The 27090-nt window shown below is 40.5% G+C and overlaps 1 protein-coding gene across 2 annotated transcripts; it reads left to right on the top strand.

The window, feature by feature from the left end:
- The first annotated feature begins 715 nt into the window (after positions 1 to 715).
- Positions 716 to 20316, top strand: LOC117078055 (thymosin beta-15A). Of its 2 annotated transcripts, none has more exons than XM_033201574.1 (3): positions 716 to 767; positions 18817 to 18933; positions 19874 to 20316. In XM_033201574.1, exons 2-3 carry the CDS (start codon positions 18834 to 18836, stop codon positions 19909 to 19911), a joined length of 138 nt encoding a protein of 45 aa, XP_033057465.1. In that variant the 5' UTR covers positions 716 to 767; positions 18817 to 18833; the 3' UTR covers positions 19912 to 20316. The 2 variants fall into 2 exon arrangements, with proteins under 2 accessions (XP_033057465.1, XP_033057466.1); XM_033201575.1 differs by lacking the exon at positions 716 to 767 and adding an exon at positions 17105 to 17307.
- The last annotated feature ends 6774 nt before the right edge of the window (positions 20317 to 27090 follow it).

Genomic DNA, 27090 nt, shown 5'->3' with positions numbered 1-27090 from the left:
GATCAAAAGAAGCCAGACAAAGAGGAGTAAATACTGAAGGATTCCATTTATTTAAAGCATGAAAGAAGCAAAACTAATACTCAAAAGAGTGGTTATCATTCTTGGGCATAGTGACTGGAAGGCAGCACAAAAGAGGCTTCTGCGGGCTGATCATGTTCTGTGTCTTGATCTGGGGGCTGGTTATATGAGTGTCCTCGCTTTGTGAACATTCAAGATACACATTTAAGTATATCTACTTTTCCATATGTGTATTTTACTTAAGTAAAATGTTTTGAAAAACTGCTTAGTAGGATACATTTTTTATATATGGCTTTCATCAACTGAGGTACCTGCATGAGGATCAGAAATCAAATTTTTTTCTGCAAACAAGTTTATTCCAGTTATACTTGTTATAAACCAACAAAACGTACATGCAATACATAAACAAAGACCAGCAATGGATTTGGAGAATATTTTTTGCAAAACGTATTACATGCAAATAATTAGAATACAAAATACATAAGAATCCCATAAGAAGCAATGCCATAAAGACAAGAAACTTAAAAAGAAGTGGGGCAAAATATATTGAAAGGTTGTTAAGAGAAGAGGAATTATGTAGAGCCACAAAATCTATAGATGTTCACTCTCATGACATAATTTGGGAAATGCAGATTCAACACTAGGGAGGACCGGGTGCGGTGGCTCTCGCCTGTAATCCCAGCATTTTGGGAGGCCGAGGTGGGCAGATCACTTGAGGTCAAGAGTTCGAGATCAGTCTGGCCAACATGATGAAATCCCATCTCTACTAAAAATACAAAAATTAGCCGGGCGTGGTGGCATGCGCCTGTAGTCCCAGCTACTGAGGAAGCTGAGGCAGGAGAATTGCTTGAGCCCAGGAGGTTGCAGTGAGCAGAGAGTGTGCAAGTGCACTCCAGCCTGGGTGACAGAGTGAGACTCTGTCTCAAAAGACAAACAAACAAACAAAAAATACTAAAGTGATGCTAATTTTTACCCATTAGATTGGCAAAAAGAAGTCTGGAAAAACTGGATATTGGCAAGAATGCAGGAAAAGACGAACTGCTCACCACAGCTAATATGAGTATAAATTAGTGCAATTACTGTGAAAAGCTATTTGGCAATTCACATCTAGATAGATTGAAGGTGCACATATTCTGTAATCTAGAAATGTCCCTTTTATGAGGCATGTTTATAGACTAATAGGAAGAAATTGCGAGAATATTAATTATAGCACTGTTTGTAACACAAAAAAATGGAAGCAGTGAAAGTGTTCACAAGAATGAGAATATATAAGTAAACTATGGTGTATTCATTTAATGGAATATTATATAGAAATTAAAATAAATGTGCTTCTATGTGTAACAGTAAAACATGGCTAAATCTAAATCATCATAACATTGGGTGAAAAAATCAAGTTGTAGAAATTGCGCATAGTGTAATGTAATTTGTAATGCAATATCACCAGAAAATAATTCATTTAACAAATCTGCACTGTGTGCACAGTCCTTGGTACATGGGATTGGTGAACAAAACAGAGATCTTTGCCCTCATGAATCTTACGTTTTAATAGTGGAACATTTACTGCTGAAATGAAACAGCAAAGTAGGGTGAGGGGATGGAAGAAACAGGGTTGGCAGGTGGCAATATTAAATAGATTCAGGTAGGTCTCATTAAAACTGTGAAATTTGAGACTTTAAGATATTGAGAGAACTTAAACAAGTGGTTATCCTGGAAAAGAGCACTCTTTCCAGAGGGATCAGACATCGCTGCACCTATTAACCCATCATCCAGGTTCCCTTCCCTCAACCTCCACTCCCCAACAGGCCCCTATGTGTGTTGTTCCCCTCTCTGAGTCCATGTGTTCTCATTGTTCAACTCCCACTTACGAGTGAGAACATGAGGTGTTTGGTTTTCTTTTCCTGCGTTAGTTTGCTGAGGATAATGCCTTCCAGCTTTATCCATGTCTCTGCAAAGTACATTATCTCATTCATTTTTATGGCTACATAATATTCCATGGTATATATGTACCACATTTTCTTTATCCAGTCTATCACTGATGGGCATTTGGGTTGGTTGCATGTCTTTGCTATTGTAAATAGGGCTGCAATAAACATACATGTTCATATGTCTTTACAGTAGAATGATTTATATTCCTTTGGGTATATACCCAGTAATGTGATTGCTGGGTCAAATAGTATTTCTGGTTCTAAACCCTTCAGGAATTGCCACAAGGTCTTCCACAATAGTTGAACTAATTTACATTCCCACCAACAGTGCAAAAGCTTTCCTAGTTCCCCACAGCCTCACCAGCATCTGTTTCTTGAGTTTTTAATAATCACCATTCTGCTATTCTGACTGGGGTGATATGGTATCTCATTGTGGTTTTGATTTGCATTTCTCAATGATCAGTGATGTTGAGCTTTTTTTTCATATGTTTGTTGGCCACATAAATGTCTTCTTTTGAGGAGTGTCTGTTCATGTTCTTTGCCCACTTTTAGATGGGGTCGTTTTTTTCTTGTAAGTTTGTTTAAGTTCCTTGAAGATTCTGGGGATTAGACCTTTGTCAGAAGGGTAGATTGCAAAATTTTTCTCCCATTCTGTACGTTGCCTGTTCACTCTGCTGATAGATTCTTTTGCTGTGCAGAAGCTCTTCAGTTTAATTAGATCCCATTTGTCAACTTTTGCTTTTGTTGCAATTGCTTTTGGCATTTTTGTCATGAAATCTTTGCCCATGCCTATGTCCTGAATGGTATTACCTAGGTTTTCTTCTAGGGTTTTTATGGTTTTGGGTTTCACATTTAAATCTTTAATCCATTTTGAGTTAATTTTTGTATAAGGTGTAAGGAAGGGGGCCAGTTTCAGTTTTCTGAATAAGGCTAGTCAGTTTTCCCAGAATCCTTTCCCCATTTCTTGTTTTTGTCAGGTTTGTTGAAGATCAGATGGTTGTAGATGTGTGGTGTTATTTATCAGTTTTCTACTCTGTTCCATTGGTCTATATGTCTGTTTTGGTACCAGGACCATGCTGTTTTGGTTACTGTAGCCTTGTAATATAGTTTGCAGTCAGGTAGCATGATGCCTCCAGCTTTGTTCTTTTTGCTTAGGATTGTCTTGGCTATAGGGCTCTTTTTTTTTTTCCAAATGAAATTTAAACTAGTTTTTTTCTAATTCTGTGAAGAATGTCAATGGTAGTTTGATGGGAATAACACTGAATTTATAAATTACTTTGGGTAGTATGGCCATTTTCACGATATTGATTCTTCCTATCCATGAGGATGGACTGTTTTTCCATTTGTTTGTGTCTTCTCTTATTTCCTTGAGCAGTGGTTTGTAGTTGTCTTGAAGAGGTCATTCACTTCCCTTGTTAGCTTTATTCCTAGATACTTTATTCTCTTTGTACCAGTTGTGAATGGGAGTTCATTCATGATTTGGCTCTCTGCCTGTTTATTGTTGGCATATAGGAATGCTTGTGATTTTTGCACACTGATTTATTGTGATTTTTGCACATTGATTTTGACTTTGCTGAAATTGCTTATCAGCCTAAGGAGTTTTGGAGCTGAGACGATGGGTTTTCTAAATATAGAATCATTTCATCTGCAAAGAGAGACAATTTGACTTCCTTTCTTCCTATTTGAATGCCCTTATTTCTTTATCTTCCCCGATTGCCCTGGCCAGAACTTCCAATACTATGTTAAATAGGAATGGTGAGAGAGGACATCCTTGTCTTGTGCCAGTTTTCAAAGGGAATGCTTTCAGCTTTTGACCATTCAGTATGATATTGGCTGTGGGTTTGTCATAAACAGCTCTTATTTTTTTGAGGTATGTTTTATCAATACCTAGTTTATTGAGAGTTTTCAACATGAAGGGATGTTTAATTTTACCAAAAGCCTTTTCTGCATCTATTGAGATAATCCTGTGTTTTTTCCATTGATTCTGTTCATGTGATGGATTACATTTATTGATTTGCATATATTGAACCAGCCTTGCACTTTGGAGATGAAGCCCACTTGATCATGGTGGATAAGCTTTTTGATATGCTGCTGGATTAGGTTTGCCAGTATTTTATTGAAGATTTTTGCATCAATGTTCATCAGGGATATTGGCCTGAAGTTTTGTTTCTTTGTTGTGTCTCTGCCAGGTTTTGGTATCACAATGATACTGGCTTCATAAAATGAGTCAGGGAGGAGTCCCTCCTTTTCAATTGTTTGGGATAGTTTCAGAAGGAATGGTACCATCTCCTCTTTGTACCTCTTGTAGAATTCTGCTGTGAATGTGTCTGGTCCTGGGGTTTTTTTTTGGTTGGTAGGTTATTAATTACTGGCTCAACTACAGAACTTTTTATTGAATTATTCAGAGATTCAACTTCTTCCTGGTTTAATCTTGGGAGAGTGTATGTCTCTAGGAATTTATCCATTCCTTCTAGATTTTCTAGTTTATTTGCATAGAGGTGTTTATAGTATTCTCTGATGGTAGATCGTATTTCTCTATCACAGTAGTGATACCCCTTTATCATTCTTTTATTGTGTCTATTTGATTCTTCTCTCTTTTCTTCTTTATTTGTCTAGCTAGTGGTCTATCTGTGTTTTTTTTCCCCCAAAAAACCAGCTCCTGGAATCATTGATTTTTTGAAGGGTTTTTTTTGTGTCTCTATCTCCTTCAGTTCTGCTCTGATCTTAGTTATTTTTGTCTTCTGCTAGCTCTGGGGTTTGTTTGCCCTTGCTTCTCCAGCTCTTTGAGTTGTAATGTTAGGGTATCGATTTGAGATCTTTCTAGCTTTCTGACATGGACATTTAGTGCTATAAATTTCCCTCTTTTGGGAAATTTTAGCTGTGTCCCAGAGATTCTGGTATGTTGTCTCTTTGTTCAAGTTGGTTTCAAAGAGCTTCTTGATTTCTGCCTTAATTTCATTATTTACCCAGAGTCATTCAGGAGCAGGTTGTTCAATTTCCATGTAGTTGTGTGGTTTTGAGTGAGTTTCTTAATCCTGAGTTCTAATTTGATTGCACTCTGGCCTAAGAGACTGTTTGTTATGATTTCAGTTCTTTTGCATTGGCTGAAGAGTGTTTTACTTTCGATTATCTGGTCGATTTTTGAATAAGTGCCATGCAGCACCGAGAAGAATGTATATGTTGTTGATTTGAGATGGAGAGTTCTGTAGATGCCTATTAGGTCCACTTGATCCAGAGGTGAGCTCAAGTCCTAAATATCCTTGTTAATTTTCTCTCTCGTTGATAAGTCTAATATTGACACTGGAGTTAATGTCTCCCACTATTATTGTGTGGGAGTATATGTCTCTTTATAGGTCTCTAAGAACTTGTTTTATGAATCTGGGTGCTCCTGTATTGGTGGATATATATTTAGAATAGTTAGCTTTTCTTGTTGAATTGATCCCTTTATCATTATGTAATGCCTTTCTTTGTCTTTTCTGATCTTTGTTGGTTTCAAGTCTGTTTTGTCAGAGACTAGGATTGTAATCCCTGCTTTTTTTGCTTTCCATTTGCTTGATAAATATTCCTCCATCCATTTATTTTGAATCTATGTGTGTCTTTGCACGTGGGATGTGTTTCCTGAATACAACACACCAATGCTTCTTGACCCTTTATCCAGTTTGCCAGTCTGTGTCCTTTAATTGGGGCATTTAGCCCATTTACATTTAAGGTTAATATTGTTATGTGTGAATTTGATCCCGTCGTCATGATGCTATCTGGTTATTTTGCACACCAGTTGATGCAGTTTCTTCATAGTGTCATTGGTCTTTAGGAATAGTAAGGAGGCCATGGACGGGGCAGAGTGAGTGACGAAGAGAGTAGATAGATGGGTCAGAGAAATGATCATGAGCCAGAAAATGTGGGGCCTTTTAGGAACTTTGACTCTAACTCTGAGGAGAATAAGGTGCCTTTGCAGGACTTTGAGTAGAGGAGCACCATGATTTGACTTATATTTTTAAAATAATCACTTTACGTTCTATTTTGAGAATACAAAAACTAGGGAGCAAGAGCTGAAGTAGAGAGACCTGCCAAAAACTACTCCAGTTATCCAGATGAGATATGATGGTGGATTAGACTTTATGCATACAAATGGAGACGATAAGTGGTTGGATTTTGGATGCATTTTGAGTGCAGCCAAAATAATTTCCTGATGGATTGGATGTGTAGTGTAAAAGAAAGGGAGGAATTAAGGATGATATCAATATTTTTGACATGACCATATGGATAATGGAGTTGCCATCAATTGAGATGGGGAAGGCTGTGGGAGGAGTGGGTTTCGGAGAAAAGATTAGTAGTTTAGTCTGTGACATTTTATGTTGAGATGTCTTTAAGACATTTGAGTGGAGGTGCTGCATAGGCAGTTGTATATATCAGACTGGAGTTTAGGATGCAGATCTGGCCTGCAGACACGAATATAGAAATTGTTAACATAAAAATTTTATATAGCTATTGGACTGGGAGATAGCACCAGGGAAGTGTAGATAGAAATGAGTAGACAAACAGGGACTGAGTCCTGGGTCACTCCCATTTAAACAGGTCTGGGAGAAGAGGAAGAGCTAGTGAGGATGGAGAAAATAGGAGAGTGGGCATTTCCGGGGGGCGGAGCAAGATGGCCGAATAGGAGCAGCTCCAGTCTCCAACTCCCAGCGCGAGCGACACAGAAGACCGGTGATTTCTGCGTTTTCAACTGAGGTACTGGGGTCATCTCGCTAGGGAGTGCCGGACAATCGGTGCTGGTCAGCTGCTGCAGCCTGACCAGCGTGAGCTGAAGCAGGGCGAGGCATCGCCTCACCTGGAAGCGCAAGGGGGAAAGGAATCCCTTTTTCCTAGCCAGGGGAACTGAGACACACAACACCTGGAAAATCGGGTAACTCCCCCCCAATACTGCGCTTTAAGGAAACAGGCACACCAGGAGAATATATCCCACACTGGCCGGGAGGGTCCCACGCCCACGGAGCCTCCCTCACTGCTAACACAGCCGTCTGCCGCGATCTATCCTCAAGGCAGCAGCGAGGCTGGGGGAGGGGCGCCCGCCATTGCTGAGGCTTAAGTAGGTAAACAAAGCCGCTGGGAAGCTCGAACTGGGTGGAGCTCACAGCAGCTCAAGGAAGCCTGCCTGTCTCTGTAGACTCTACCGCTGCGGACAGCGCACAGCTGCAGCCCATTAGGGGAAAGAGCGGGGGCGGTGCAGACGCGAACGACTCTGTCTGACAGCTTTGGGGAGAGCCGTGGATCTCCTAACGCGGAGGTTGAGATCCGAGAACGGACAGACTGCCTGCTCAGGTGGGTCCCTGACCCCTGAGTAGCCTAGCTGGGAGACATCCCCCACTAGGGGCAGTCTGACACCCCACACCTCACAGGGTGGCGTCACCCCTGAGAGGAAACTTCCAAAGAAAGAATCAGACAGGTACACTCGCTGTTCAGCAATATTCTATCTTCGGCAACCTCTGCTGCTGATACCCAGGCAAACAGGGTCTGGAGTGGACCTCAAGCAATCTCCAACAGACCAACAGACAGTCCTTCTGACTGTCAGACGGAAAACTATCAAACAGGAAGGACACCTATACCAAAACCCCATCGTACGTCACCATCATCAAAGTCCAGAGACAGATAAAACCACAAAGATGGGGAAGAAGCAGGGCAGAAAAGCTGGAAATTCAAAAAATAAGAGCGCATCTCCCCATGCAAAGGAGCGCAGCCCATCGCCAGCAACGGATCAAAGCTGGTCAGAGAATGACTTTGACGAGATGAGAGAAGAAGGCTTCAGTCCATCAAATCTCTCAGAGCTAAAGGAGGAATTACGTACCCAGCGCAAAGAAACTAAAAATCTTGAAAAAAAAGTGGAAGAATTGACAGCTAGATTAATTAATGCAGAGAAGATCATAAACGAAATGACAGAGATGAAAACCATGACACGAGAAATACGTGACAAATACACAAGCTTCAGTAACCGACTCGATCAACTGGAAGAAAGAGTATCAGCGATTGAGGATCAAATGAATGAAATGAAGCAAGAAGAGAAAACCAAAAGAAAAAAGAAGAAAAAGAAATGAACAAAGCCTGCAAGAAGTATGGGATTATGTAAAAAGACCAAATCTACGTCTGATTGGGGTGCCTGAAAGTGAGGGGGAAAATGGAACCAAGTTGGAAAACACTCTTCAGGATATCATCCAGGAGAACTTCCCCAACCTAGGAGGGCAGGCCAACATTCAATTCAGGAAATACAGAGAACGCCACAAAGATACTCCTCCAGAAGAGCAACTCCAAGACACATAATTGCCAGATTCACCAAAGTTGAAATGAAGGAAAAAATCTTAAGGGCAGCCAGAGAGAAAGGTCGGGTTACCCACAAAGGGAAGCCCATCAGAATAACAGCAGACCTCTCGGCAGAAACTCTACAAGCCAGAAGAGAGTGGGGGCCAATATTCAAGGTTCTGAAAGAAAAGAATTTTCAACCCAGAATTTCATATCCAGCCAAACTAAGCTTCATCAGTGAAGGAGAAATAAAATCCTTTACAGATAAGCAAATGCTTAGAGATTTTGTCACCACCAGGCCTGCCTTACAAGAGACCCTGAAGGAAGCCCTAAACATGGAAAGGAACAAGCGGTACCAGCCATTGCAAAAACATGCCAAAATGTAAAGACCATCGAGGCTAGGAAGAAACTGCATCAACTAACGAGCAAAATAACCAGTTAATATCATAATGACAGGATCAAGTTCACACATAACAATATTAACCTTAAATGTCAATGGACTAAATGCCCCAATTAAAAGACACAGACTGGCAAACTGGATCAAGAGTCAAGACCCATCAGTCTGCTGTATTCAGGAGACCCATCTCACATGCAGAGACATACATAGGCTCAAAATAAAGGGATGGAGGAAGATCTACCAAGCAAATGGAGAACAAAAAAAGCAGGGGTTGCAATCCTAGTCTCTGATAAAACAGACTTAAACCATCAAAGATCAAAAGAGACAAAGAAGGCCATTACATCATGGTAAAGGGATCAATTCAACAGGAAGAGCTAACTCTCCTAAATATATATGCACCCAATACAGGAGCACCCAGATTCATAAAGCAAGTCCTTAGAGACCTACAAAGAGACTTAGACTCCCATACAATAATAATGGGAGACTTCAACACTCCACTGTCAACATTAGACAGATCAACGAGACAGAAAGTTAACAAGGATATCCAGGAATTGAACTCATCTCTGCACCAAGCGGACCTAATAGACATCTATAGAACTCTCCACCCCAAATCAACAGAATATACATTCTTCTCAGCACCACATCGCACTTATTCCAAAATTGACCACATAATTGGAAGTAACGCACTCCTCAGCAAATGTACAAGAACAGAAATTATAACAAACTGTCTCTCAGACCACAGTGCAATCAAACTGGAACTCAGGACTAAGAAACTCAATCCAAACCGCTCAACTACATGGAAACTGAACAACCTGCTCCTGAATGACTACTGGGTACATAACGAAATGAAAGCAGAAATAAAGATGTTCTTTGAAACCAATGAGAACAAAGATACAACATACCAGAATCTCTGGGACACATTTAAAGCAGTGTGTAGAGGGAAATTTATAGCACTAAATGCCCACAAGAGAAAGCAGGAGAGATCTAAAATTGACACTCTAACATCACAATTAAAAGAACTAGAGAGGCAAGAGCAAACACATTCAAAAGCTAGCAGAAGGCAAGAAATAACTAAGATCAGAGCAGAACTGAAGGAGATAGAGACACAAAAAACCCTCCAAAAAATCAATGAATCCAGGAGTTGGTTTTTTGAAAAGATCAACAAAATTGACAGACCGCTAGCTAGACTAATAAAGAAGAAAAGAGAGAGAATCAAATAGACGCAATAAAAAATGATAAAGGGGATATCACCACCGACCCCACAGAAATACAAACTACCATCAGAGAATACTATAAACACCTCTACGCAAATCAACTAGAAAATCTAGAAGAAATGGATAATTTCCTGGACACTTACACTCTCCCAAGACTAAACCAGGAAGAAGTTGAATCCCTGAATAGACCAATAGCAGGCTCTGAAATTGAGGCAACAATTAATAGCCTACCCACCAAAAAAAGTCCAGGACCAGATGGATTCACAGCTGAATTCTACCAGAGGTACAAGGTGGAGCTGGTACCATTCCTTCTGAAACTATTTCAATCAATAGAAAAAGAGGGAATCCTCCCTAACTCTTTTTATGAGGCCAACATCATCCTGATACCAAAGCCTGGCAGAGACACAACAAAAAAGAGAATTTTAGACCAATATCCTGATGAACATCGATGCAAAAATCCTCAATAAAATACTGGCAAACCGGATACAGCAGCACATCAAAAAGCTTATCCACCATGATCAAGTGGGCTTCATCCCTGGGATGCAAGGCTGGTTCAACATTCGCAAATCAATAAACGTAATCCAGCATATAAACAGAACCAAAGACAAGAACCACATGATTATCTCAATAGATGCAGAAAAGGCTTTTGACAAAATTCAACAGCCCTTATGCTAAAAACGCTCAATAAATTTGGTATTGATGGAACGTACCTCAAAATAATAAGAGCTATTTATGACAAACCCACAGCTAATATCATACTGAATGGGCAAAAACTGGAAAAATTCCCTTTGAAAACTGGCACAAGACAGGGATGCCCTCTCTCACCACTCCTATTCAACATAGTGTTGGAAGTTCTGGCTAGGGCAATCAGGCAAGAGAAAGAAATCAAGGGTATCCAGTTAGGAAAAGAAGAAGTCAAATTGTCCCTGTTTGCAGATGACATGATTGTATATTTAGAAAACCCCATTGTCTCAGCCCAAAATCTGCTTAAGCTGATAAGCAACTTCAGCAAAGTCTCAGGATACAAAATTAATGTGCAAAAATCACAAGCATTCTTATACATCAGTAACTGACAAGCAGAGAGCCAAATCAGGAATGAACTTCCATTCACAATTGCTTCAAAGAGAATCAAATACCTAGGAATCCAGCTTACAAGGGATGTAAAGGACCTCTTCAAGAACACTACAAACCACTGCTCAGTGAAATCAAAGAGGACACAAACAAATGGAAGAACATACCATGTTCATGGATAGGAAGAATCAATATCGTGAAAATGGCCATACTGCCCAAGGTGATTTATAGATTCAATGCCATCCCCATCAAGCTACCAATGACTTTCTTCACAGAATTGGAAAAAACGGCTTTAAAGTTCATATGGAACCAAAAAAGAGCCCGCATTGCCAAGACAATCCTAAGTCAAAAGGACAAAGCTGGAGGCGTCACGCTACCTGACTTCAAACTATACTACAAGGCTACAGTAACCAAAACAGCATGGTACTGGTACCACAACAGAGATATAGACCAATGGAACAGAACAGAGTCCTCAGAAATAATACCACACATCTACAGCCATCTGATCTTTGACAAACCTGAGAGAAACAAGAAATGGGGAAAGGATTCCCTATTTAATAAATGGTGCTGGGAAAATTGGCTAGCCATAAGTAGAAAGCTAAAACTGGATCCTTTCCTTACCCCTTATACGAAAATTAATTCAAGATGGATTAGAGACTTAAATGTTAGACCTAATACCATAAAAACCCTAGAAGAAAATCTAGGTAGTACCATTCAGGACATAGGCATGGGCAAGGACTTCATGTCTAAAACACCAAAAGCAACGGCAGCAAAAGCAAAATTGACACATGGGATCTAATTAAACTAAAGAGCTTTTGCACAGCCAAAGAAACTACCATCAGAGTGAACAGGCAACCTACAGAATGGGAAAAAATTTTTGCAACCTACTCATCTGACAAAGGGCTAATATCCAGAATCTACAAAGAACTCAAACAAATATACAAGAAAAAAGCAAACAACCCCATCAAAAAGTGGGGAAGGATATGAACAGACATTTCTCAAAAGAAGACATCCATACAGCCAACAGACACATGAAAAAATGCTCATCATCACTGGCCATCAGAGAAATGCAAATCAAAACCACAATGAGATACCATCTCACACCAGTTAGAATGGCAATCATTAGAAGTCAGGAAACAACAGGTGTTGGAGAGGATGTGGAGAAATAGGAACACTTTTACACTGTTGGTGGGATTGTAAACTAGTTCAACCATTATGGAAAACAGTATGGCGATTCCTCAAGGATCTAGAACTAGATGTACCATATGACCCAGCCATCCCACTACTGGGTATATACCCAAAGGATTATAAATTACTCTACTACAAAGACACATGCACACGTTGTTTATTGCGGCACTATTCACAATAGCAAAGACTTGGAATCAACCCAAATGTCCATCTGTGACAGACTGGATAAAGAAAATGTGGCACATATACACCATGGAATACTATGCAGCCATCAAAAAGGATGAGTTTGCGTCCTTTGTAGGGACATGGATGCAGCTGGAAACCATCATTCTTAGCAAACTATCACAAGAAGAGAAAACCAAACACCGCATGTTCTCACTCATAGGTGGGAACTGAACAATGAGATCACTTGGACTCGGGAAGGGGAACATCACACACTGGGGCCTATCATGGGGAGGGGGGAGGAGGGAGGGATTGCCTTGGGAGTTATACATGATATAAACGTCATGCACATGTACCCTAGAACTTAAAGTATAATAAAAAAAAAAAAAAAAAAAAAAAAAAAAGAAAATAGGAGAGTGCAGTGTCCTGGGAGCCATGCGATGTAAGTGAAGTGAGAAGAACTCTCATCACTATGCCAAATGCTGCTGATAGTTCAAATGAGGGATTAAAAATTGACCATTGTATTGAGTATTGTGAAAGCCATTGATGACCTTGACAAAAGTAATTTCAGTTGAGTGGAAGAGGTGCATACCCGATTGATGTGGTCAAGAGAGACCAGGAGAAGAAAAATTGGAAATAGGCAACTGTTAAAAGAGAGTGACAGAGTAGTCAAACTGGATATCTGAGGAAATAACTTTCCTGACATAAAGAATAGATATTGTAAAGGCCCTAACACAATAGTGAGCATGGCTTGTCTGAGGAATAATAGGGAGGCCATGCCTGGAACAAAGGAAATAAGAAATAGAATAGACAGCGAAAATGGAGGATAAGGAAGGATTATTTTTGGGGAATCCTTCTTGATGCTAGATTGATGTAGATAGAAAGCCTAGGGGACTGTGGTCTTAGGTCAGGAGTCCTGGTTCAAATAATGCCTTACATTGAACATGAAAATATATATCATATGTAACTGTAAAAGATTTCCATCAAAGGGGAACAAAGAAATGGTGTAATGGTAGGTAGGAGGATTGAAGTCAAGAGTATGTACACATAAAAAGAATGTGTGTATGTATATATAAACATATACACATATATAATAATGTGTGTATAGAGAGATAGGTAGATAGATAAGAAATAAGAGTACAATTGTATCCTGAGAGAAACTATACAGTAGAGAGTACAATATTGATGATGCTAGCGATAAGGGAGAGAAAGATGGTAGCAACGTCATTGAATTGGTTTGAGAGAGAGATCTAGTGGGAAAGGACGGGAACTTTTAGACAGGAGTCTGGAAATTTCATGTATGATATCAACAGGAAAGTCATATATATATAGGCAGGTGCAGGTAGGTGAAATGATATGGTGGTAGGGGTGTGTGATGGTTAATATTAAGTGTCAACTTGATTGGATTGAAGGATGCAAAATATTGTTTCTGGGTGTGTCTGTGAGGGTGTTACCAGAGGCGATTAATGTTTGAGTCAGTGGACTGGGAGAGTCAGACCCACCCTCAATCTGGGTGGGCACTATCCAATTGGCTGTCAGCGTGGCTAGAAAAAACAGGCAGAAAGTGGAATGAGCAGACAGCTGAGTCTGTGGCCTTCATCTTTCTCCCTTGCTAGATGCTTCCTGCCCTCTAACATCAGACCCCAAGTTCTTCTGCTTTTGGACTCTTGGACTTATACTAGCGGTTTGCCAGGGGCTCTCAGACCTTCAGCCACAGACTGAAGGCTGAACTGTTGGCTTCCCTACTTTTGAGGTTTTGGGACTCAGACTGAGTCACTACTGGTTTCCTTGCTCCTCAGCTTGCAGATGGCCTACTGTGGGACTTCACTTTGTGATCATGTGGGCCAATTCTCTTTAATAAACTCCCTTTCATACATATATATCCTATTAGTTCTGTCCCTCTAGAGAAACCTGAGTAATACAGGGTGTGTGGAAGTGTTCTTCTGAGGGCTACACTTTTCTAGTATAAATAGAAAGCAAGAGAAGAGTTGGGATGGAGAGGTGGTATAGAGAGTTTGATGGGAGAGAAGCTATGAAGTAGTAAGTTAAAATAGTCAGAAAGTTAAGGGCCAGGAGATTTAAAGAATGAGTGCCTATTAACATTAAGAGTCTCATTTAAGCTAACGGTCATGAATTTAAATTGAAATGAGTCATGTAGTTATGTATTTTCCTTTGGCCAGATTTCTCTTTATAGGCTCAGGCTTGTTGAAGTGTACTTAACCAGGGTTGTTATTTTTCCTATGAAACAATACAAAGTGAAAAGGCAGGACAGTGGAGGGTATATGTAGATAAGTGATTGTAAAGACTGAACATGACATTTGAGCTAGGGAAGGAGGGGAGAGAATACGATAAAGGGAAGAAGAGATAGTGAAAATCTGGTAAGATCAATGCATTGGAGATTCTGGTGAGGCTGAAAGAAAGTAGGCTCCAAAATGAGTTAGGTGAAAAGAGAGGAGGGTATGGTCAGAAAAAGGGAAGTTTGCAATTGAGATTATGGAGGGGTTCCCACAATTATAGTGACAAGGGCTAGACTATGGCTGTGTAACTGAGGTGGAGTTGAGGGCAATGTTATGGGGGAAAAATGTTCAAGGAACTGAAAAGGCTAGTTTGTCAGAATTATCATTCTTGAACTTACCAAGAATTAAAGCAGGACGACTACCTTTGAGAATGACTGTGTTGTAGAGTTAAAAGTTTTGAGAAATTAGTGGGGAACAGTTGAAATTTTTTTTCTTTTTTTTTTTTTTTTGAGATGGAGTCTCGCTCTGTGGCCCAGGCTGGAGTGCAGTGGTGTGATCTCAGCTCACTGCAAGCTCTGCCTTCCAGGTTCATGCCATTCTCCTGCCCCAGCCTCCCCAGTAGCTGGGACTACAGGTGCCTGCCACCATGCCTGGCTAATTATTTTTTTCTTTGGTATTTTTAGTAGAGATGGGGTTTCACCGTGTTAGCCAGGATGGTCTTGATCTCCTGACCTCGTGAATCCGCCTGCCTCGGCCTCCCAAAGTGCTGGGATTACAGGCATGAGTCATCGTGCCCGGAGGGGAACAGTTGAAATTTGTTATATGACAACAACAAAGGCTAGTCAATGACATGAGTTGTCAAAAGCTGGAAGTTTTTAGGGGGGTGGAAGGGGGATTGCTATCTAAAGGCAGCAACGAGAAGCAACAAAGTCGCTTATATAAGCTTTAGGATCTGTGGTACAGTGGTGGTAGGAGTGAAAATTCATATGCTCCTCATGAGTGGGCTTCAGGAGATCTAGAATCCCCATGGAAGGGGAAATTCAGAGAAGAGGCTTAAAATCTGGAGGAATTACTGAGGGTGCACTGTGTTTTATTAGTAGAGGAGCAGTCAGAAAAGTGAAATAAAGAGGGGATGTGGACACAACCTTATGGTGGTTAGAATGTAGGAGTTGAAGGGTGTCTTGGGGTAACTGGCACAAATGGAGATAAATGTCATCATTAGATGAGTTGTAATGATTCAAGGCAGATCAGGGTGGCAGGATTTTGAGGTTTGGTCTATGGAGGGGTGACTGTCTGGAGCTTCCTGTCAACCTCAAGTGAAGTGAGGAGTGTGGTCTTAGACTTGGATCACTGGTTCAAACAACGCTTCATTTTGCTCCTGGAAACAGAAATCACATTGATCTGTAATGACAGAAAAACAGGCTGAAAGCTACACATCACATTCAGGATGGGACTACCCGTGGGGAAGTGGGAGGGGAAATGGAAATGAAATGAAGGCCAAGGAAACCTCAATTTTTTCTGTAATGCTTTTAGTCCTTAAAAGAAAGACAAAGTAAGTATACCTAAATGTTAACAACATTGAAATCTGTGTAGTGAAAACACTGGTGTTTATTATATTTAATGCCAGGGACATTGTAGGTACTCAAGGAATATTAGTTGTTGAATGAGTATATCTCTCTGTTTTAAAAGTTTTTCCAACAAACATACACAATTCTCAAATTGACACAAAGTGCTACAAAAGCAAAGAAAAGGGAATGAAGTGGGGAAGGCTTGAGAAATCCTGGTGGAAAGAGTGACTTTTAATCTATATAGATCTATACCACCACACATGGGGTGCAAGCTAAAGACATAGTTCTACCTCCATCTTACCTCAACGCTCTAAGGTTCTGGGTGAGTATCCAGAAAACGATCTTGAACGTTTAGTCCTTTCAAGTAAATACTGGATCCTCAATTTTCTCTTCCAACAGACACTGGGTGGTGCTATTGCCCCAAACTTCCCCCCATCACGTATTTATTACTTCAGTCTATAGACATCTCCACAACCAACGTGTCTTGTGGGCCAAAGTGCTAGGGATTAGGGATATAAAGGTGAATAGCCTCAGTTGTTCTGTGATTATTATAATTGCTATCGTGTTCAGTGGCCGAGAAAGTTGCAAATGTGACTGTTACATTTCATAGGAGAGTACTACTGTCACAGAAATGTCCAGTTGTAGGAGTGAATGGCCCTGAACCACCCACCCTCACCATGAGCACCCCTACTCCACGACCTGGCCAAGGATTACAGCAGACAACACCGAGCCCCACTTCCAACCTATTGTTAGGTTTTCATAGCGTCCTTAGGCCCCAATGGTTATAAAAAGCCGAGAGAGCCTAAATACCGGTCATTCAGCCTGGACCTCGGAGTTCCAGATGTTCTAAGCTCACTGGGCAAGATGTGTCTGCTTATTGCAGAGGCCTCTGTTGTTGTGAAGGAGTGAGGGTACTCGGGATGAAGAGAATGTGGACCCTCAGGACTAAAGCAGTGGAAGAGGTCTGGGAGGTGGGGTCTGGGGAGGCGGGGTCGACTCTGACTTCACCAAGCGCCTGATACTGGAGGAGAGGGAGGACGCAGGCTCTGGGCGCTCTAGCGGAGGAGGGGAAGGGGGCGAGCCCGGAAACCTTTGCCCAATCAGAGAGGGCTGGGGCGGGGCCTGCTACAGGGCTTAGCACTGCAGGGCTCTGCGCGGGAACGCTAACCTGGTCCGGAGCAAGCCTGGGTCTCAGCCCCGCGGACAGCCTTTCATTAGTCTTCAAGCCTTCAGGTGAGGACCTGCGGCCTCACAGAAGTCAGAGGACCATGGGGATGGGAAGTCGTCGGGATTGCGAGGCGGGGGATGCCACGCCTTCGGGAACCAGAGGAGCCGGGAGTTGGGGCTGGCGCTTCGCGTCGGCACCGCGGCTCCGCCGAGCTAGTCCGCGCCTTTGTCTTCCCGGGGCGCCGCCTTCTGCGCGCGATGCCGAGCCCTCCCGGGGCTGGTCCCTGGAAACAAGGCCCCGGGGTTGGGAGTCGGGGGGCGCGGACCCTTAAAGGGGCCCGTCCGCAGTAGCTGCAGGTCGGAGGCTTAGAGGATGAGTTTGGGGGCAGTCCGGAATGGGCCCTCTGGGGCTGGGTCCTCGTTCCTTCCCCTCCCGTGGCCGTTAGGCTGGGCGCCAGACAGTGCTAATAGTTATTTGAAAAAGTATGCAAACTGCTCTTGACAGACTGGCCTATGAGCTCGGCCCTGCTATTATTTATTTGTTAGTTCCAATTTCCCAGCTCCGAGCTTGGCGTCTGATCGCTCGGCAGAGGAGGGTCTTAGGGTAAACTTGACGGAATGGAGGCATGTTCGGCACTTCTGGCTGCTTGGGGGCCTCTCCATTCTACTCCAAGCACTAGACATAGTATCCTACTCCACGAGGGTGGGGCTGAGCTCGCGCGAGAGAGCTCTGCCCTCCGATTTCTGGGATATCCTATCGTCTCTTCTGGACAAACTCGGGACGGTCACAGGGCACCAGGCATTTCGTCAGGTCCACAGCCATGCACCTCTGAACCGCATCTCCTTGCCTCTCTCTTTGCAGAGAAAACATGGTGAAAGAAGACTCACTTACATTTGGTTTATCCCATTCTGCTGAAGTCCTGGGTCTGATCCTAGTTAGCTGTCCCTTCTTACAACGTTTATAAACCAATGCCACAAAGATTATTATGAGACGTGTATTGTAATGCCTTAATGTACTGTCATCTTTGGGCATTTAAAATAGATAGAAATCAGTACAACTTATGCCACTCTTTGTGTGTGTGTGTGTGTGTGTGTGTGTGTGTACTGCTCCCCATCTCCTAAAAAAAAAAAAAATGCCAAAAAAACAAAAGTAATTTTAAAAAAAGTGAAGATGCTCGAATAGTGCTCTCTCCTGTTACAAAATCATTAACTGGTTAAAGCCAGTCTTTATTTTTTCTTCTATCCCGGTCTGCTCTTGTGCTTCTATCACCTCCATTTTACCCTTGCTGTGATTTTAAGAGTCAGACATATTGGCTTTGGGTTTCTGGAGCATCTTAGTTTCTGGTGCATTCTGATCCAATGGCATTTACTGCCTATCAAAAACGGGCTAATGATGTGGAGTTAAAATTATTCTAACAAAAATATTAGTTTTCTAAGATCTGTTGCTGTTTTCCTGTTGAAAATGAGCAGGTAGAATATACATTGATATGGAATGTGAAAATTTTTGCTTGTGACCCTTTAGTCTGAAGATAGTTCTGCCAGGTAAATTTTCTTAAAAATGTTTTTTCTTTTCAGGCTATCTTCTAGTCAAGATGAGTGATAAGCCAGACTTGTCGGAAGTGGAGAAGTTTGACAGGTCAAAACTGAAGAAAACTAATACTGAAGAAAAAAATACTCTTCCCTCAAAGGAAAGTAAGTCACAGGGTGTTCTAATGGAAACAAACAATAGAGAAAGCTAATAGGCTCAGTAAATAAACCTAACTTCTAGTGATTTTTTGCTGCAAAGTAAGCAATAATTAGAGTACCATGGTATTTAATGTTACAGTTAAAAACATCAAATAGTCGTCTTCCTACTTGGGTTATACAAGTAGTTCTCACATAAGTCTTAATAGGAATGGGGGAAACTAGTTTCTTGTTGGAAAATTACTAAAAACCACCTTAAAAATCAATCTTGGAATATTGGATTTAGCACTAGAAAAATCTTAGTTTTGTTCCCTTTATGCTTATTAGACATTTTCCTGCATCCATCAGTTTGGGTCAGTGGTCTTATACCTAAAGGTCCATGCAAACTTTGCAGTTTTGGCCTTCTCCCTCTGATGATGAGATAAAGATAATGAGCAAGTTTAGATCTTGGGTACACTTAGGGCTTGCAGACTCAAGGGATAAGTGATCAGTTTTGCCCTCCAGAAATACAGCCTGGTGGAGAAACTCCAAGTGTCTTTGCAAAAGTTGAGGGGAACTTTTTGTCTTGTTAGCTTTGAGAGTTCCAAAGTTATAGTCAAAATTGTCTGAAAAGGTATAACTTCCTAGTTGTATACAGATAGATAAATCTGAGGAAATTGCTTCATAGCTCAGTCATGAATCATCTATGAAAAAATGGCAACAGCACATTTCTATCTCTCAAATGGGAAAAAAATCCTCCACAGTTATAGATTCTAATGAATATTCCAGTAGTTAACATACACACATACATGCACACACCCTAATGTGAGAATTTGTGGTTAATGCCTTGGCATTCTAAATTTAAGGCATTATACATACTTCAATGACTTAGCAAGGAGCTCTTGAAAGAAACTGAACTTAATCTTAGGTAAATACGGTTAATGATTTTTGTGTTTGTTTGTCTTTCCAGCTATCCAGCAGGAGAAAGAGTGTGTTCAAACATCGTAAAATGGGGATCGCCTCCCAACAGCAGATTTCAGCATTACCTGAGAGTCTTGGTTTTAGGCTTGTTTTTTGTAAACCCATGTGTTTGTAGAGATTTTAGGCATCTTCTGATGTCTTCTCACCTATGTTCCCTGGCTAAGAAGTCAGAGGTAGCCAGTGTTTCCTTAAATTCATTTTTAAACTTACCATTGGTGCATATGTTCTGGATGGCAGATGCTGTCAATAATCTCACCATCGATGTCCTTTGTGTATGTAGTTCTTGCATCCTATACTGCCTAAGTGTGTTTTAAACTGCTATGATGGGTGCTTCCATTGCTTTATAATCTTCATGAAGTTGCGTGTTTTTGCAGCTTTTCACAGTTTATTTGTATTTCTAATGTAGTAATAAAGTAACCAATATAATCATTATCTTGAGACTCCTGCAGTTGACTCTTGGTGGTCTTCTGTGGAATGAAAAGGGCACAAGGATATACTTTTCAGCCAAACAGAATGGTTGAAGGAAAACTGTTTTAGCAGATTATTCACGTGGGAAATGTTCACTTCTCTCCAGGTCTAGTGGGTCCTGACTTGGGGATGCTAGGTGCTTTTTCTTTAGAGTTGGAATCACAGAGTTAGAGAACCTTGGGAAGGGAGATCATGTGGACTAACCCCCTTATCTCAGAATGAAGAAATGCAAATACAAGGTCCGAAGTGATCTGTTCAAGACGAATATTAAAGAGGGTGCTCTTGCCTTTTGGAAAGTATTTTTCAACTTAATGGAAGGGGGACATCCAAGGCTGGGGTTGGATAGGGAAGGGGCTGGAGGGAGTTGCTAACATACACTGTACTAAGCACATTATGCCTTCTGTGGAGCATAAACTCAAATCTAATACCTATTAATGACCTTTAGTAGAGAGATTCTGGTTTGGTTTTTGTGTGGAACAGAATTTGCTGTCTTATGAACCAAGCATTTTTGGTGTTTATGATGAACATAAGTGCTATGGACTGAATTGTGTCCCCCCAAATTTGTATGCTGAAGCCCTAACCCCCAGAGTGATTATATCTAGAGGTAGGTTATTTAGGAAGTAATTCAGATTAAATAAGGTCATAAGGGTCAGGTTCTAATCCAACAGGACTGTGGCCTTAAGAAGAAGAGGAAGAGTGAGAGAAAGAGGGAGAGAGAAAGGGAGTGATCAAGAGAGAGAGATCACTGCCGTGTAAGGACATAGTGAGAAGGTGGCTGTCTGCAAGCCGGGAATAGAGCACTGCAAGACCTTGATCTGGGACTTCTAGCATCCAGAACTGTGAGAAATTAAATTTCTGTTTAAGGTACACAGTCTATGATATTTTTGTTATGGTAGCTTGAACTGACTAATACAATGAGGAATACATGTAAATGCACATGTCTCAATCCATGCCCTTAATACTTTGATCACTTTAAATTTATTCAAGCCAATTACATATAATCCCACCAATTAGAAGTGTTATCATTTGTTTGTACTGTATAACCATCCAGACTGTGGCTCTATTAATCCACACTGTGAGCTTTTTCTAAAAAAAAAAATAAGTACTTTATGCTTTTAGCACCTATTTGCAACCTCAAGTATTATTCTTATCTCCCTTTTCTAAGAGCTCACATTCTTAAGCAGTCACTGAGGTTACAGGAAGTGGAAGCCATTTTTTCACTATAGCTTAAGGTTCCACAAGCAAAACAGTAGGTGGGTCAACTTTGATCAAGTGCCGATGAGGTGACACAATCACAGGACTTAGTGTAGCCAGAGGATTTGAACCTTGGAAGTAACCATGTTGGTCACCAGTAATTTACCTCCTATCTGGAACAGTTGTCCAACAGTCACTCAGCCCCTTGCAATGACATGTATGACATGTTATTTACACTGTGTCTCAAATTACCTCCCTTTAGCTCCTATCCAACAGTCCTCAGACAGTTTTTTGGACACCTTCACATGGTAGTTAATCTACCCTCCAGTATTTAAAGTCAGTTGTTGTGTGCCTGCCCTCATACCTCGAAGTCTTCTCCAGAAGACACTTCTCAGATCCTTTGGACCCAAGTCACATGGATGGGGAACCATGCTGGTTGCATGTTAGGTGTGCCCGTTTGCCATTATCAGATTTCTTTGGATTCTGATTCCAAAGAAATTTCTTTGGATTCTGATTCTTTGGATTCTGATTCTTTGATTCCAACACATTTGCTCTCCTTTCAGTGTTGCTACTTGCAAATTCGATAAAAGTGCTGTATATCCATGAGAGATCCAGCAGCCTCTGTATTTGTATACTAATCCAACTCAAGATTAGGCCCATTTCAAAGGGCCTAAAGGAAAGCATGAATATTGTCAGGTAAGCTGGGATTGGACGATAACTCCCAGTGTTCAATTATACCTGGTATCTATCCTTTTCGTTAAGGCAGTGATTCTACCCTGGGTAGTATAAGTGGTAAACTGAGAGGGAGCAGATGAAAGGTACATGATGAGAGGTGAAATAAATGTGGTTACTAAGTGAATATTCACACAAATTAGATGGGAAAAACATTTGCTTACCTACTGTAGTTTTTCCCTGTATTTTTAAAATAATGTCGGGCTACTCTTTTAACTACAAGGTTCACTTGCCTTTCCAACCAAGGGAGGATTTTTTTTTCCTATAAGCCCAATATAAAAAGAGATTGAGATTTATCACCCTGAATTCATTTATTAATTGCAAAACTGACAACAGTAAGCCTTGGTTGCAGCCTTACGTTGTTATGGGCAGTTACATTTATAGAGAAAGGAAAAAGAGGTAACATTGACAGAGCCTGGAGTAGATCTAGTGCATGCTGCGTGATAGAAATGCATTTGCTAAGTGAAGAAACCAGGGCTCATAGAGGAAAGGAGACATTTTTCAGGTCACACATGAGAAGTTACTGCCCAATACATAAACAAGGTAACTTAGAACAATGTACAGAATGTAGCTTAGATTTGTGATGATTATTTGTGAATATATCCAGGAGAACTTTTCAAAGTGTGGTCCCTTAGCCATGAACATTAGGATCACCCTTGCTAATTAGTGTGTATGCCTGGGCCTCATCCCCAGAGATTCAGATTCAGTGAGAGCAAGGGATGTTCTCTTGTCATAATTTTGCAAAATTATGGTGTATATATTATTACTTCTTTCTTTTATGATTTGTGACTTAATCTATTTTTACAACATCTATCTTCTATGTCTCTCTCACTTTGAATGTTTCCTTCCTGAAAATTGTATTGTTGATATCTTGAGAGGAACAGATGGAGTAATCCAGTCGGCAATACCTTTACTTTAGCTTACTTGTTCTCCAAGTATTGGTCCATGGAACAGCACCATTAGCATCACCTGGGAACTTGTTAGAAGTACAAATTCTCAGGCTCTATCCTAGAACTAATGAATCAGAAACCGGTGGAGGGGCCCAGCAAACTGTTTCAACATGCTTTTCAGGTGATTTTGATGCACATTCAAGCTTAAGAACCACTGCTTTAGGTAAAAATGAAAATGCTTTCAGGACTGGGCTGTAGTAGGTAGCTAGAACAGACACTTAGGAAAACATAAAGTTCTTTTTGTTTTTTGTTTTTTTTTAAATTCAGCAGGCATTTGTCAAGAGCCAATTACATCTAAGTATGTGTGCAGAGAATGTAGGAGATGAATAAGAGACAATCCTTGCCCTCCAGAGACTTACAATGTCATAGAAGAGATAAAGTAAGAATGCCAATGGCCAAATAAAGTGTGTGAAGTGTCTTAAGTAGATTCAAAAGTGGGAGAGCCACATCTTGGGTGGTGCATATAGCTTTTGCAGGTCTTTGTGCTATAACACTCTCTTGCTTTCAGGATGCACTGACCTACGATGATGCATGGACAGAGTACCCTTGTTAGAGGTAAGAAATCAAGTAAGATATAATAAGCACATTCATGTGAGGGAAAATGTGTATTGTACATGCTTCAGCATCACAAGTTTCCATGCAGCTAGGTTTTGGATCTCTAATTTATTTTCATGAAGACTGGACCTGAATTTTAAGGGGACAAACAACTGGTAAGCAGACAATTAGTGGAGGCAGGGATAGCTGTGGGGGAGAATAGAAAGGAGCTGTATTACTATGATTATTGTTGTTATTATTACCACGTGGACAAAAAGAATACAAACATTCTTTACTTTGGTCTCTTTGCTTTACACTGGGGGCCAGGAGAAATGATGTAGTTTTGTCTTCTGAATCAAGCCCTAAGATTTTCCACCCGCTTCAGAGCACTACATTTCCCACCCTGTATTAGATTTTGTTAGAAGAGATTGGCCTATGGATATAAAAGCCTTTTCTTGACTTGAGTAGAAATTCTCTGACTTGGGGGAGGAGAGTGTTTCTGGAAAACAAGGGACCTGGCTGACAAGTCACTGCCTTCAGTTCTGATCAAAACCTCAGTTAATCAGCCTGGGTGTGGTGGCTCATGCCTATAATCCTAACATTTTGGGAGGCGAAGGCAGGCAAACTGCTCGAGCTCAGGAGTTCAGGACCATCCTGGGAAACATGGCGAAACCCTGTCTCTACCAAAAAATACAAAAAACTAGCCGGGCATGGTGGTGCATGCCTGTAGTCCCAGTTACTCAGGAGTCTGAGGTGGGATTATCACTTGAGCCTGGCATATGGCGATTGCAGTGAGCTGTGTTTGTACCACTGCATTCCAGCCTGGGCAACAGAGTGAGACCCTGTCTCAAAAACAGAACCAAAAACAAAAACAAAAAACCCTCAGTGAATCAGAGGGAGGAAAAATGACAGAAGAGTAGTCTCCAAAGACATAAACGAAATTGAGGATAGTTATGAATGTATAAAACATCCTTAAATATTTATCAAATTTAAAATTGTTTTCTTCACAGTAGTTATTCCTAGAAAAATACCCAAACTGAGAATGTGTTACTGCCATTGGCTTAAAAAATTGTTTCACTGTGCCTCTAAGTAACCACCTTAGGAAGAAAAAATATTATAGGAAATTTTTTTTTTACCAAAACAATATTTCTTTCAAATATCTATGACTATTTTAAATATCTATATTAGAAAATATTGATGAAATCTGAGAATTACAAAGCAGAAATTACAGAAGTAAAACCCTTCCCGTTTCCTACAAAAACAAACAAACAAACAAAAAAGAACACTTAACGACTAAGAAGAACGGAAGTAACAGGTTATCAATGAGTTACCATCTCAAATGCCCTGTCTTCCAAAGATGTTTCCTGTCAGACCATTGAAGATCAGGTATTTCTACTGCCAATGAAAAGTGTGCAAACTATGAAAAAATAATTTTATTTTTGTTTAAAGAAAATATGATGATAAAATCCATTGACAAGAGCATAATAAGAAAGAGTTCTGGGAAACCATACCTACAAGTGAGAATACAACAATTCTATATGAATATTAACAATCTAATCTGGCATTATATTAAAAGAAGAACCTAAAAGCACAAATCAGGATTCACTCAAGGATACAAAGATTGTTGGTACTGAATATTTTTGTTGTCGTTTTTCATACTTTTAGTGTCATACCAAAGAATCCTTTGCCAAATCCAAGATCATAAAGATTTACTTCTATATTTTCTTTCAAGAGTTTTATATTTTATTTAAGATATTTGATCCATTTTGTGTGAATTTTTATATATAGTGTGAGGAAAACATCCAAATTCCCTCTTTTGTATATGGTTATTCAGTTGTCCTAGCACCATTTGTTTAAAGGTTATTTTTTTTTCTTCATTGAGTAGTTTGGCACTCTTGTAAAAAAAATCAACTGACTATAATAAATGGGCTGCTTTGTCGACTCTCATTTTTTTCCATTGATCTATGTTTTTCTTTATATCACTACCATATTGTTTTGATTTCTGAAGCTTTCTAGTAGATGTGAGTTCTCCATTTTGTACTTCTTTTTCAAGATCCCTTTTGCTACACTGTGTCACTTAAATTTGCATATAAACCTTAGAATCAGCTTGTTAATTTCTACAAAAATGACAGCTGGGATTTTGTTAGGAATTATATTGAGCTGTAGATTAATTTGGGGGAGCATTTCCCTCTTAACGATGTTAATTCTTCCAATTTATGAATGTGGGTTGTCTTTCCACTTATTTTGATCTTCTACAATTAATTCATTTATGTTTTATAGTTTTCAGAGTTCAAGTTTTGCCCTTCATTTGGTAGACTCCTTCCTGTTTTATTCCCTTTATGTGATTATAAATTGAATTGTTTTCAGAATTTCATTTTAGAATTGCTGATTGCTAGTATATAGAAATAGAAATGATTTTTTTTTTTTTTTTGAGACACAGTCTCACGCCCAGGCTGGAGTGCAGTGGCCGGATCTCAGCTCACTGCAAGCTCCGCCTCCTGGGTTTAGGCCATTCTCCTGCCTCAGCCTCCCCAGTAGCTGGGACTACAGGTGCCCGCCAAATCGCCCTGCTAGTTTTTTGTATTTTTTAGTAGAGACGGGGTTTCACCGTGTTAGCCAGGATGGTCTCGATCTCCTGACCTCGTGATCCGCCCGTCTCGGCCTCCCAAAGTGCTGGGATTACAGGCTTGAGCCACCGCGCCCGGCCAGAAATGATTTTTGTATATAGATGTTGTATCCTGTAAACTTACTCAACTGGTTTATTAATTCTAACAATTTTTAGTGAGGTTTTAAAGGACTCTTTATGTGCAAAATCATGTTAATTACTAATAGAGGAGGTTTTACTTCTTCTTTTATAATCCGGATTCCTTTTGTTTATTTTGTGTGTGATTATAATGGCTGGAACTTCCAATACAATGTTGACTAGATATAGCAAGAGCAAATATCCTGATCTTAGGGAGAAAGCTGCCAGTCTTTCACTATGGAATATGATACTAGCTGTGGGTTTTTAATAGATGACCTTTATTATGTTGAGGAAGTTCCATTCTGTTCCTAGTGTGTTGAATGTTTTTATTATGAACAGGTTTTGGATTTTAGAGAACTTTGTTCTGTGTCTACTGAAATGATCATTCCTTTTTCCATTTTTATTCTATTGATATGACATATTTCATTCACTGATTCTCAGATGTTAAGCTATGTAGTGTGATGGGTTCTCTACCAGGTTACTTAAGGGTGTTTGTCTGCTGCTTGAACACTAAAGGCTGGGGAGTAAGCCAGAGCTATGGTGCCTAGAATAGGAGGAGGTGTCCCTGAGAATTCAAACATCCTG

This window comes from Trachypithecus francoisi, unplaced genomic scaffold (genome assembly GCF_009764315.1).
Source record: "Trachypithecus francoisi isolate TF-2019V2 unplaced genomic scaffold, Tfra_2.0 Lachesis_group6, whole genome shotgun sequence".
Taxonomy (NCBI): domain Eukaryota; kingdom Metazoa; phylum Chordata; class Mammalia; order Primates; family Cercopithecidae; genus Trachypithecus; species Trachypithecus francoisi.
Note: the sequence above shows the minus strand (reverse complement) of the source record. Positions and strands in the feature narration are given on the sequence as shown.

Coding starts and splice junctions, on each gene's coding strand:
- LOC117078055 (XM_033201574.1), top strand. CDS start 18,834: ATGAGTGATAAGCCAGACTTGTCGGAAGTGGAGAAGTTTGACAGGTCA. Junction 18,934..19,873: donor TACTCTTCCCTCAAAGGAAA/GTAAGTCACAGG, acceptor TTGTCTTTCCAG/CTATCCAGCAGGAGAAAGAG.